This window comes from Schistocerca americana, chromosome 2, assembly GCF_021461395.2.
Source record: "Schistocerca americana isolate TAMUIC-IGC-003095 chromosome 2, iqSchAmer2.1, whole genome shotgun sequence".
NCBI classification, from domain to species: Eukaryota; Metazoa; Arthropoda; class Insecta; order Orthoptera; family Acrididae; genus Schistocerca; species Schistocerca americana.
This window is the reverse complement of record NC_060120.1, coordinates 763,973,275-763,987,597: the sequence shown is the minus strand read 5'-3', so window position 1 is coordinate 763,987,597 and position 14,323 is coordinate 763,973,275. Positions and strand designations below refer to the sequence as shown.

The 14,323-nt window shown below is 45.2% G+C and overlaps 1 protein-coding gene across 2 annotated transcripts in view; it reads right to left on the bottom strand.

Moving 5' to 3' along the window:
* LOC124595105 (annulin) overlaps positions 1-14,323 on the bottom strand; it is a 479,413-nt gene that overhangs the window by 182,008 nt on the left and 283,082 nt on the right. Inside the window, exon 1 of one of the 2 annotated variants that reach the window (XM_047133701.1) lies at positions 10,380-10,638. The exons of the other annotated variant lie outside the window; for it this stretch is intronic. Coding sequence (XP_046989657.1) covers positions 10,380-10,536 — 157 coding nt within the window. The 5' untranslated portion in view covers positions 10,537-10,638. Of the gene's footprint in view, positions 1-10,379; positions 10,639-14,323 lie in introns of those variants that run through there. 2 annotated transcript variants of the gene reach the window in all.

Here is a 14,323-nt window from a genome sequence, read left to right as displayed (position 1 = left end):
AGTTTAATTATAACCACCCCGTACTTTGCTCACCACGGCCCATCCCCGCAACGACCGGTGGCGAAATTAAGACCACAGTGAAAGTCCGGAGGAGCTAGCCGGCCGCGGTGGTCTCGCGGTTCTAGGCGCGCAGTACGGAACCGTGCGACTGCTACGGTCGCAGGTTCGAATCCTGCCTCGGGCATGGATGTGTGTGATGTCCTTAGGTTAGTTAGGTTTAAGTAGTTCTAAGTTCTAGGGGACTGATGACCACAGCAGTTGAGTCCCATAGTGCTCAGAGCCATTTGAACAATTAGAGCCCGGAGGGGCTTTCCACAGATGTGTTCTGCAGTGTCTCTAGAATGCCCGTCTGTCGCGTCACCTCGTACTTTTCAGTTCGGAGCACACAGTGAGCACGTAAATATGCCTAGAACAATAGTGTCCTGCCGAGCGGTTTTGGCTGACTCCATGCAACCCACATAACGTAACTGTCATGCGTTTCTCTCTTCATGACAATCCTCGGCCGCATACTGCAGGTCCAACGAAGACGCTCCAGATGCGTTTTCGATCCTAAGGGGATCACACACACCCATGCCCGAGGCAGGATTCGAACCTGCGACCGTAGCGGTCGTTCGGTTCCAGACTATAGCGCTTGGAACCGCTCGGCCACCCCGGCCGGCGGTCCTCGTACATATAACAAACTTCCAGACGTTGTTCAGCAATACCTCCTGGGTATTTTGTTATAAGTAACGAATTGCCTCCGGCGGCTCATTACAGAGAAATAATGCAGTTATGATTTATTCGATTTTTTACCGCATTCACTCTTGTCTCAGAGAAAATACCTTCGCGATACTGAAGGAGGCTGTAATATATAATGATCAAAACGTACAACACTCAACACAAAGTAATACAATAACCCTCAGACGAACATCGTACCGTGGTGTGATTACCGTCCCTGGGGAAGGGGGGGGGGGGGGCACTGTTCAGCGTAATGTCGTTGTGTCGCTCTTGCATTACCCATACATGGGGTGCATTTCGGCCAGCTCTCCGTTAGTAATGCTATCCATACAGCTGTGTATCGTTGTAACGTACAACTAACACAGCCGGGGAAACAAACCCAGGATAAAACCCAGAAGTGCTGAATGCAAGCTAGAAGTCGAAGAGCGAAATGGGTACTACTGTTATCAACAGCAGATACCGTGAGCGAGTGGAAACAAGACAAACAGAGCATATCATCGACGTTTGCACTGTTGCGCACTATTTTTATGTGATGCAGATACAAAGCTAATTGGGGCAAGAATCCAAAGCATATGCAATAACTCTGTAACGAGGTGCCGGACACCGTAGTTCCCTTGTAACGGAATACTCAGAAGGTATCTCTGAACCAACTCTGGAAATTTGTCTGCTAACGGGCCAAAACATAATGACAGCTGCCGGCCTAGAGGTTTAATGACACCACTGGTATCGAGGACAGGTGAAGGCGCAAGGGAGGTATACGACGAAGCGAGAACGACCACAATGATCTCTCCCCCTTAGTACTGTATATTTTCCCTGCCGCGTAACGTGTCCAATACGATACTGGCCACAAATGTGGAGACCATCGTGACCCTCCGCGTGGAAATGACCATCTTCGGAACGAGGAAGATGTTCGGCTGTTCGCGTGCTACTACAGTGTGCATCTACGGAAAGTGATTGAAGAGCGGTGAAATCACGAACTATTGACAAGGTGTTCAACGTCCAGGCTTCATCGTAGAACTCTCTATAGGAGGATACGCGGCAATCTATGGGAGCTATGATGGTAAAATACAATCATATCTCCCCAGATTACAGTACTTTGGAGCATACTGTTCAGAATACATTACTGAATATGCGACACCACAATAGACGAACCCTACGTGTTCCCTTGTTGACCAAAGGACATCGTCAGTGACGATTGCAGTCTGTATTGGATCATCAGGATTGGAGCGTTGATCAATGAATGAATTGCGTTTCTTGTTACACCAAGTCGATGGCAGTGTCAGGATACCCTGTCCTCTAGGGCAACGCCTGCTTGAAACATGCAACACGATACAGACGAAGGGTGATCGGGGCATTATTATGCAATAGGATATGTTCATATGGGCGTCGTATAATAATTATTATTATTAAATTCAAACTTAAGCTCATGTCTACAATAGCTTTTAAGGATTTAGATGACTGTTTCAGGTAAGGCTCAACGTTATATTCTTCTCGTTCTATTTCTTTCCTGTGTCGTTTCACAGGACAGGTGAAGCATTACGTAGATAATATTCTAGCGTTTCAAAAATATGGCCACTGTCAAGCACGTTGTATTAACTTTCAAAACCTTAGGAAATACTCGGTAGGGAACAAGACAAGCACGCTAAATTTACATACTTTCGTTCGTGTGTCTCTACTGATAGCTGTTCTCACCTTTATAAGAATGTGTACAGGAATTGAACATTTATGGTGGAACAACAATGCACTTTTTCCTATCTTATAACGATGACGTTGAAGAGGCCGGCACAAGGATTGTCTATAAGTCCCGCTCATCTGATTGACAAGACTTGCCGCAACCGTGCGTATGGCGCCTAGAGAAGGGCAACCCGCGATGCACACACTACCTGTCCACGGCTGCAGAGTGCGGAACGTATACACAGGCGGTACGTCCGAGATTCGACATCAAGGACGTCTGGTGCTGCTGCACCGGCTGAATCTGGCACGCATACCACTAAATGATTATTCAACATTAAAGGGCTCTCCAAAGCTACGATTACGGCATGGGGGTCTGGCAAGGGCAACATCTGGCTCAATCAAGTCCTGTTTCTCTGTACGGTAATTAGTGAATGAAAATGCCTTATAGGTTACAAAACACAGACAGTGATTGTGTAACAATAGCTACTCGTATACAGGCACGCATATGCAACAAGCAAGTACGATCTATAAGTATTATAAGTATTATTCTCTCTCTCTCTCTCTCTCTCTCTCTCTCTCTCTCTCTCTCTCTCTCTCTCTCGCACTTCCTCTTTCTCCCTCTTTCTCTCTCCGTCTTTCTCTCTCTCTCTCTCTCTCTCTCTCTCTCTCTCTCACACACACACACACACACACACACACAACCCTGTTCGGTTTGCTTGCTTCACTTGTTTCGTTGCAGTATCTATCAGTGTTCTAACAACAAATTGTTGGTGCATAACGAAAACTTCGTGCAACAAAGTGAAAATAGTCGCTTCTCTCAACAGGCTCCAGCGAAATTGAGATGTAATTTAGGAAAGGACAAACGTTACAAGAGAACAAGGCACCTTTACTGACTCTGAAAGAATTCGACCACCTAACAACTCTTTTCTCATTTCATAAGCTTCACCACCTTTTTTTGTCGGCTCTTAATTTTCTTTCTGTGGTGTGTTAAGCATCGTTGAAGGAAGCAAAGTAACTTGCGTATTCGTTTCTATGCAGTCTCGCACATACAATGTATTTCATAATAACGTCATCTCTAATGTAATTATAATAATTAGTGATACGATGCTCATATCGGAAAGAAAAAAATCAACAGAAAGTAACCTGTCTCAGGCAGAGAGCTCTGGTATTTTATATTAGGTTGTACCAGCTGAGCTACGAGGCGCTGCGCGTGAGATGAATTGGGTTTACTAGCAACAGACACGGACTTATTAATGGTGGATCGTGGATCATTGAGCAATGAAATTCCAATAGAAAGCTACTTCAACCTTAGTTCTACGAAAATTGTGTGACAAGACACTTCACAGAAAAGTGATAGAAATTTTAAATCAATTAACAGAGAAGAAATCGAACGTGGAAGAAAAAAAAATTAGAACGATGGAAAGACGTGGTGGCAGTCTGGTAAAGGTGAGACCAACCCACATCCAACGAAAATGTGTAGCTCTCTCGTTATTTGAGGATAGTAGCCGCACCGAGTGAAACACAAGCACAAGCGGCAGCGTAGCGTAATTTTTACTTGACAGTTTGTCGTCATAGAGCTAACTACGAAATTCCTCCAGACTAGAATGGACAGCGTCACTGAATCAGGAGATGTAGAACGCAGAATTCCCGAGTGATGTTCCTTGGTTACAAGAAGTGAGGTATTGGATTCGCATTCAGGAGGATGTTGGTTGAAAAACTCGTCCGGTCAGTGGAAGTGTAGGTTTTCCATGTTTCCCCTAAATCATTTTAGGAAAATGAAGGGATCGTTCCTTCAAAAAGAATGCGGCATCCTCATTCCCTCTAAATCCGAGTTTGTGCTCCGATCCTAATGACCTCGTCTTTGATGGGGTGGTAAACCATAATTTGTTTCCCTTTCTTCCTTCGTGACAGAAGGTTCTTACACCCTTTCCCTTTCTTTACTTAGACACAAGGAAAATACAGCTGTTCTAAGAAACTCTTTTGATAGGTCACATAAGTCATTAACAAATCGCTCTTAGTTTCGGAAATGACAACTGTGTCAAAAGAGAACCGCCCGGAAAGACGAGCGCGTTAGAGCACAGCTTCCGGGATAGCGGAGCCGAGTCCGCCGTACGTCGAATCCACCTCGAGAAGTGCCAGTAAGCCGCGGTTTTTAAGCTGTTTCCCATATTCATTTGAGCAAATACCGAGATCGCACCCACCTCTGGCCCCAGTTACATACTACTAAAATGTTGCAGAACGTTCTTACATAGATTTACTCTGTACGAAGACATGGAGTAAACAGATCCCGCCCCGGAAGGGGGTGGGGGAGGGAGGGGAGGGTGGTGACTTCGGGAAGAGTACGTGGCCATCAACTACCATCAACTCAACTCATGAACAATGCGGACCTCATAGTAGAAACGGGAAATGGCAAAAGTAGGAGGAGGAGGAGGAGGAGGAGGAGGAGGAAGAGGAGGAGAAGAAGAAGATGGAGAAGTACGTCAAAACGGAGCTGCGTTGTATAAGGAACGATCAAAAAGTTTTCATTCGAGGAGCAGTGCGTCTCCGATGCGTGTGTATAAGTACCGACGTGTAGGCAAAAGGTTAGTTTGGTCTTCGAACGGCAACTTTTTGATTGCCTCCTTATATCTACAATTTTTACTGTAGCCTGATTGTGAAACAAAAGTGAAATAAGTTAGAAGTTATAAATTAATAAAAACGACGCTTATTTCTTCAACAGTTTGATTACGAAGTAATTCTTCTTAAAAATCTATTTGCTCGAAATATAAGCTACGGGTACATTTTTATTCGTACTCTTCAAGCTAAAGTATCTAAGAGAGCAAAAAATCAGACATTTCATGCATAGTTGACAGACAATAGCGCCAAGATTTGTACAACGTCTGTCGCCGTGAGTGCTAAACAGTATATCATCTGCACCATTATTTATTTTTCAGAGTATGCTGAGGTGTACTCAAGATAAATCAGCGTTGCTTGACAGTTGGTCATATTTTGTGTTTAATCCTGTAATTGGTGGTTGGAAGCGGCTGAAGCGGTTTTTCTCTGTGCGCTGCACCTCGGATGAAACATTGTTTACAGTAATTACAGCGAGATTACGGAACTGGGGTGGAGATTAGAGCCTCTTCGGACCACTCGAAATAAGACGTTAAGAAGTACCTGAGCACGTGGTCCCGACAGTGCGCCGTAACGTAACTCAGAGAACAATGGGTGATCAGGGGGGCCCATCCTCACGGGGCGCCTGCGAGAAACAATACGAACGCGTCTTAGTTAGCTCGCTGCTTTACGATATCGTCTAACGACGCCCGAGGAACATACGGAGCGCTGGGAAGAGGATCATTCATCAGACAAGTGTTTATGACAAGTGTGTCCTAATGTCACTCCAGGGCGAGGCTGCGATAAGCCTCGATTGCTTGGGCTATTACACGCTTCGGACGTTAGGCCTATCCTTACATTCAAATGAACACCAGTAATGCTTTAACACTACTTTACATAAATAGGCACTGGAGGTCAATACTGGTTCAGTACTGTTTTCCAAACCCGTGTATGTCACCATACTTATTATTGTTTTATGAAACGTGGAAGTTTTACTTCAGCTTTTGGAATAAACCGCCTTCTCACAACAAAACCACAAGAAGTTTTTTTCTTTCGTTGCTTAACCAGCTTCGGAATGATGCGCTGAAGCATTACATTTTCAGTGCACACGAACACTGATAAGATATGATGGACAACACCGTCTGTTTATGTACATTTGAAAACGGAATGTAGTATTAAGAGAATTGTTATGGCTTCCTTATTGGAAGTCTTACTCAAATTCTTAATTGTATCAGGTGCTGACCCCTACGGATGCCAGAAGGTGGAAAAGCGGTCATAAAATTTTGATTTCTTTCTACAGAGCAAAATACTATATAATTATTTTAGATCTTTGATCATAACTACCTCCAGGAAATAGTTGTTCTTTTGCCGGCTGTTCCAATCACTGCAACCTGATCCTGAAACAGCGGTACGCTGCAAAGTGATTTTGCTATCGTGCAGTACATACTCTTGAGTAACAGTGTTAGAGAAAAGAAAATGAAGCAATACTTCCCGTCTGTAAATTCACAACAAAGCGATGAACATAATATCAGTTTTTTCTGAAGTGCATTCCCTTTTTTCCCTTCTTTATACGTCCAGTCTCTATTACATCAACCCCTTAGTAACTTAGCATAGAATCGAGCGCATGTTTTCGTTACATATGAACTTCTAAGTAATTACAATTTTTATTGCCTCTATCGGCCAAACTAAATCCGGCCGCTGTGGCCGAGCGATTCTAGGCGCTTCAGGCTGGAACCACGTGGCTGCTACGGTCCCAGGTTCGAATCCTGCCTCGGGCATGGATGTGTGTGATGTCCTTAGGTTAGTTAGGTTTAAGTAGTTCTAAGTTATAGGGGACTGATGACCTCAGATGTTGAGTCCCATAATGCTTAGAGCCGAGCCAAGCTAAGGTCTTACGCTTTGATCATACTACATGTGTCATTTACAAGTATATACATATAAAAATACGTTATGATAACGACGTAAGTCACTTTATCAACAGGAACGAGTCACCAGTATAGAAAGTTTTGCAGTTCGATTTATTTAAAAAGTGCTGGGGCTTGTTTAATAAGGACAAAAGAAGACGTTAAAAAACGGAAGTGATCAAGAGAGAGAGAGAGAGAGAGAGAGAAGGAGAGAAAAAGAAAGGAAAGATTGTTTTGATCATTATCCTTTCCACACTGCTGTCTTGCCGCGCGGGATAGCCGCGCGGCGTTAGGCGCCTTGTTACGGTCCGTGCGGCTCCCCCCGTCGGAGGTTCGAGTCCTCCCTCGGGCATGGGTGTGTGTGTTGTTCATAGTGTAAGTTATTTTAAGTTAAATTAGGTAGTTTGTAGGCTTAAGGACCGATGACCTCTGTAGTTTGGTCCCATAAGACCTTACCACAAATTTCCATTTACACCGCTGTCTTGATATCGAGCACATTTACAGGGAGCTGTGAAATACAAGTCACTTTCTAAGCCATTACTCTCTTATATACTAATAAATAACAACTACATCAAGTCTCAGTTTTTTCTGCACAGGACACCAAACGATGTGTGGTGCAGGGTACATATGATAACAGTATCATTTACTTCGGCTATCCTACTGGTAGTTTACGCACGAGGAAATGGCAGTCGACACGGGCATATCTCCCGTATTTCTCTTGAGTTACATTCATGGTCATTGTGCATGCGATACGTCCGTGGGCGTAAACGATTTGACAGGTCTGCCCTCGAATGTTAAGAATAAGCTCTTCCGTGACTAAAAATGCATTTATTACACGGCCACCCAGTTTGGAGTTTGGTGTGTTTGAGCGTTTCTGTGACTCTCACGGTGGTAAAGACACCCGTATTTGTCTATTAAGGAAACAAAGGGATGTAAGTGACGAAATGCTATCACAGCTGATGTACGATTTTCGCTTGCTGTGCTACCCTGAGGTCTGTCGTCATAGTTGTGCGGATCTTACGCGACTAATGTATATTACATGGGCTGCACCACGACGAAGTTTCGGTATGCATCCCGCCATCATTCCAACGGATGGCGCACACATTATCTGGTTTTGCCTGTGCTTCGCCTCTGCAGATTAACAGCAGTTTCAGTTGACATCTGTTGTAGATTTCTGCTCTAGAAAAAGTATCGCGTTCAGAAAATAAGGGATGTAGGGAAGAATTTAGCAACCCGTCGATGTCGCAGTGGTACAGCCGTACTACTGTACAGACGTACTACCAGTTCTGTTGGATGAGGATTCTGGGGAACATTCGTCCAAATCCTACTTAAGAAACCTTTCCAGAATTCTCCTGAACATGGGACAGCTACCTTGGGATCGTCATACCAGAGTTCATACAGCGGTCTTCTGGAATACGTTTCCATTCCGCTACGACCTGTCTCTGTGTCAAGAGACTAGATTAAATGATAACTGTCAAGAGGTGTTAGATACCTACGGCCATTGGTCACCGGTACTACTCTGCAGCGTCAGTTGCATGCAGTTGCGAACTGCCATACCCCGCAAGGGCGACGTATCTTTAACATAAATGTAGATAGAAACAGGGGGTCTTATTGATTGGCGACTCCATGAAGTGCTGTGTCTGAGTTTAACTTGTACACCACAGCTTCCAGCACTGAAGATGATCACTATGTGGTCGTAAATCGATTCTGCTATCAATAAAACATCAATATTACGGCCAACGCTGACCTTCCTTTTAATTTAACAGGTGGTCTATTTTAGCTGACAGATCAAAACTAGAAATGTATGTTGGCACCAGTTTTTAGTTGCCAGCTTATATATTTGTGGGTATGGATCTGTCTGACACATCTAGCTTCCTCGCTGGCTCGTTCATTTGGCTCTTCCTAGGAGTGGGAGAACATGCCGTCAGTGTCACATTGCAACAGGGCGGAGCACCACCGCACTGGCACCTGCATGTAACAACATTTCTCAACAATGAGATACCTACACAATGGACTGGCCGTAATGATCTCGTATTGCACCAGTGGCTCAAGGTCGCAAGATCTCTCGGAATGTGTTTTTATCGAATTTTATTCCAACAACTTGGATGTACTGCGATGTCGCACAGTAACAGCAGCGAATGCAGTAATGCCAGACATGCTCACTGAGGCATAGGACAAAGGTGAGTATCATCTCGTCATGATTTATGAAAAACACAGAGAAAACCCCTCTTTGTAATGAATTAAAATGTAGCCCACCACTTGTTAAAAAGTTGCTTATTTTACTCCAAGTAAGGTTTTGGCTCCTGTATTGAAACATTTCCTAGTGGAAAATTGTGCTCTGGTGAACTAGAGCGCTGGAGCGGTTATCCTTCAATTCAGCTCATGACTGTGGAGCCGCCGCCCTCTACGAACGTGGACAAACTAACACTTCTTCATAACGTTAAAAACGTTCTACGTCTCCGATATCTGGGCATGTACCGCATTCCAGCGATTGTGGCATGTCATACGTGGGATAGCTTATTAAAACAGTCGAGCAAAGATGAAACGAACATCAGCGGCACTCGCGACTGAGCCAACGAAGCAAATTATCAGCTGCGGCCGAACTTTAACTTGACTACAATCACCGAACGGGGCAGCGCAGTGCTTAGGACAATGGACTCGTTTTCGGTAGAACGACGGTCCAAATCCCCGTATGGCCATCCAGATTTCAATTTTCTGTGACTTCTCTAAATTGCCCAGGGAAATGTCAGGATGGTTCACTTGAAAAGGGTCCAGCCTATTTCCTTCCCCATCCTTTCGTAATCATAGCTCGTGCTCTGTCTCTTCTCACCGTGCTGTCCGAGCGTCGCTGAAATAAAGTCTTCCTTCCTTCCTTTTTTCGAGTATAATCAGCCTGATTAGGAACCCAGGCACGCTTAACAATGCAGCACGGAACGCGGCACCTGAAGACGACGACTGGGCATAAAATGGAAGCAACTCCTCTGCTGTACACAGGAAATCATACCATTCAGCGCGTGGATGATTTTCGTGCGTCCCGTGGACGGAACATTGAACTTCAGTCAAAGATAAATGAAACCTTGGAGCCTATAGCCGAGTGTAGAAAATGTAAGGGTGTATCTCCACATAGTATAAACGAAATGCTCTTGTGAAATTGCTTTGTTTTTTAAATATACGAACTTTGTAATCTAATGTATCAGTCAAAATTCGCCCTAAGTTTCTGTCTTTATTCGTGTAGATATGTAGGCTTGTGAAATTAGATACATCTATTTGAAACACCACGTACATCGACGGTCATTACTCGCTCATACTGTTCTATTGCGCGTGATCCAAGTAGTTATAGGCTGTATTTCATAACGGTGAAGTACTGTCTCGGGAAGGTTTTGCTGTTACTGAGCAGTCTAGGAAATACATGAATTCTACGTAGTTCTTGGTAGGACAAAATCCTAGCGAGCCTATACCATCAAGCAGCAGAAGTGGAAGCGACGAGGTACTTACCAGGCGATGGCGGCGAGGGCACCACAGCGGCGGGCGGCTTGGGGAGGCTGTCAGGTCTGCGTGTCGACCCGCCCCTCACGGGCATCAGAGGGATGCCGCCCCCGCTGCCTTCGTTGGGCTTGAATACCGCCCTGAACGTCGAACAACAGTTACCCATCGCTAGACAGGCCGTCCTTCCCTACTGAGAGACTCCGCTTCGGTACTGGTTGTAACCCGGGCGCGAACAGAACAGAACAGATGCGACTGCTTCGGTGGGAGACGCCGGACTGACGCTACGCGGGCCGGGCCGCGCCTCCTGAGGACCACCTCGGCAGCGCCCCTAGCGGGCGGCGCGCGAAACTCGCGGCCGTTCCAGGAACGCCGCCGGCCCGCCGTGTCCGTGGACACGCCGCACCGCTTGCGGGGGCTTCCATAGTCGCGTTCAGCGACGCGACAGACGCTCACATCCCATTCCAGCGTGTTGTGCGTAACCGGCACGCGGTCCGACGGATTTCCGCCCGACTTGCAGCACTGGGTTCTCCGTGAAGGCTGCCGAAAACACGCAGCTCTTCTAGACAGACGTCAGTTCGTGGAACTGCGAGTGTTCCAATTGCGCCAAATCAGTTCAAGGCCTTAACACCGAACACGGTAGAAAATGCTGATTACAAACTAACTGAACTGCCACGCACGCATAAAATGTCTACACGTGCCGACTTCGCAGTAGATAGGATTGACGGAGGACATCGAAAAAGTTCAAAGTACGAGGGTCACTCCAAAAGAATGCACACTATTTTTTTAAAAAATCCACCTCTAATTCTACATGTTTGAACGTTTTACAGTGTTTAGATTCTTCCTTTAGGAACAATATTTTCATTTCTCCACATAATTTACATCCCTCTCAACTGTCTTACGCCATCTTGGAACCAGCGTTTGTATACCCGCACAGTAAAATTCTGGACCAACCTGTTGGAGACACTGTTTGGCAGCGTGCACAAGGGAGTCATCATCTTCAAACCTTGCTCCACGAAGAGAGTCTTTCAGTTTCCCAAAGAGATGATAGTCACATGGAGCCGGGCCAGGACTGTAAGGTAGGTGTTTCAAAGTTGTCCATCCGAATTTTGTGGTCGCTTCCATGGTTTTCTGACTGACATGTAGCGGTGCATTGTCGTGCAACAGCAAAACATCCTGCTTTTGCCGATGTGATCGAACACGACTCAGTCGAGTTTGAAGTTTCTTAAGTGTCATCACATATCCATCAGAATTTATGGTGGTTCCAATTGGCATGATGTCCACAAGCAAGAGTCCTTCGGAATGGAAAAACACCGTAGGCATAACTTTTCCAGCAGAATGTGTGGTTTTGAATTTTTTTCTTGGGTGAATTTGGATGATGCCACTCCATTGATTGCCTCTTCGTCCCTGATGAAAAATGATGAAGCCTTGTTTCATCACCTGTCACAATTCTTCCAAGAAATTCATCTCCACCATTCTCGTACTGTTCCAAAAGTTCGCTGCATACCGTTTTTCTTGTTTCGTTGTGAGCCACTGTTAACATCCTGGGAACCCACCTGGCACAAACCGTTTTTAATGCCAACACTTCCAGTATTCTGCAAACACTTCCTTCCCCCTTCCCAACGTAGCGTGCCAATTCGTTCACTGTGATGCGTCTGTCAGCAGTCGTTAACTCTCTGCACATTGTCTGGAGTGTGCGCAGTACGAGGCCTGCCGCTGCGAGAACAATCCTCAATATTGCCGTGCCCGCTTTCATCACGTAACCTGCTTGTCCACCGACTAACTGTACTGCGATCGACAGCAGCATCTCCATACACCTTTTTCAACCTTTTGTGGATGTGAATGTTTCCCACTTTCTCGTTTTCACAGCACAGGAATTCTATGACAGCACGTTGCTTCTGACGAACGTCAAGTGCAGGAGCCATCCTGAAGACAACTGTGACGGCGCCACTTACGGGAACAGGTTGAACTAAGCTGATATGAAACTTCCTGGCAGATTAAAACTGTGTGCACCGACCGAGACTCGAACTCGGGACCTTTGCCTTTCGCGGGCAAGTGCTCTCCTGCGCAGGAGAGCTTCTGTAAAGTTTGGAAGGTAGGAGACGAGATGCTGGCAGAAGTAAAGCTGTGAGGGCCGGGCGTGAGTCGTGCTTCGGTAGCTCAGATGGTACAGCACTTGCCCGCGAAAGGCAAAGGTCCCGAGTTCGAGTCTCGGTCGGTGCACATAGTTTTAATCTGCCAGGAAGTTTCATATCAGCGCACACTCCGCTGCAGAGTGAAAATCTCATTCAGGTTGAACTAAATTTGAAAACAAGCGGGAAGAATGAATCTACACACTGTAAAACTTTCACACATGGAGAATGAAAACTGTATTTTCACAAAAATAGTGTGCATTTATTTTGGAGTACCCTCGTAATATTACGATGCAGTAGAGAGAGAGAGTCTCGGGTACGTTAAGCTAGTTGGGACGGCAATAATTAAAACAAAGAAATTTTTTCGTTGCAGTGAGAGCTTTTCACGAAATTTCAGCAAGCACCCTTCTCCGAATGCCACCTACGAAGAGAGAAATGATTATCATCATAAAATATGAGAAATCAGAGCTCGCACGGAAATATTTAGTTGTTCCTGTGTGTAGTGTCTGTTCTTTCGGACTTCCGAATAAATAATTAAGGTGAGACAACCAAAGATCTCTTCACTTCAGATGCACTCCAGGATCGAACTCTTACGGGAATCGACGAAATGCCGCGAGTAATGAGGATAATGAGCAAGGGGCACTTACACTAGTAGAGTCTAGCCAAGTTGAGAGTTAAGTCTGATGGGAAGCGTGCTCGGGTAGTTCGTGGAGTTGCAGTGACCACTTTGTCTAGATGGCTCAGTGGTCACAGCATCGTAAGCAGGACACCTTGGTTGGAATGCCGGTCAAGCACAAATTTTCAACATTTCCCTTTGTTTTCAATCAATGTCCACTCGCAGCCAATGTCTGTAATTCATTTGTGAACGTCTTACTCGATTAACTTGTGCAAACCTCTTCATCTCTGCATAACTGCTGCAACTTTCATCTATTTGGTTTCCCTGGACAACACTATCCCCCCCTCCCTCCTTCCCCCCCTCCTCTCTCACACGCCCCTGACCACCCCCCCCCCCCCACACACACACAAAAACACATGCATAAAAATTTTCTTCCATGTCCAAATTCACGATTCCTTGGCGCCCTAGGATCATCAATCGATTCCTTCTTTTAGTCGAGTTCTGCCATAAATTCCTTTTCTCCTCATTTAGATTCTGTACCGTCTCATTAATAAAGCGATCTACCCATCTAAGCTATACCATTCTTCCGTAGTGCCACATTTCAAAAGCTTCTATTCTCTTCTGCCTGATTTGTTATCGCCCACGTTTCACTTCCCTACAAGGCTATACTCCAAATCAATTCAGAAAAGACTTCCTAACACTTATGTTCACATTTGTTGTTAAAATATTTCTTCTTTTCAGAAAAACTTTTCTTGCTATTGCAGTTTGCTTTCTATTTCGGTGAAATTTGCTGGACAAAGAGACAAGTTCATTTCTTAGTTCTAGTGTCTCATTCCGTAATCCCGTTCCCTCAACTTCGCCTGGTTTAATTTAGCTACATCTACTTGTCCTTGCTGTGTTTTCGCTGATGTTCCTTTCTGCGCTATACTGCACCATACTTCGCACAACAAATGAAAATCAACAATTTCCTCGTAGCCTCTCTTCAAGCCCATATAACTTCCACTTTCTCAGAAAGAACTGTTATCAATTCCTCGTAGCAAGTACTTTCGGTCTACTTGGAAGCTTGTACCTGGCTAACAGACTAAAATTTTTTCTCCTGCTGTGTTACTTCTGCTTCCGCTACTGCAATCCGTTTTATTCTCGAAGCCTTAGCCTTACTGCGAGTTTCATAAGTATCCGCAACTTGTCTACTTAGTGTGGTTAAATTT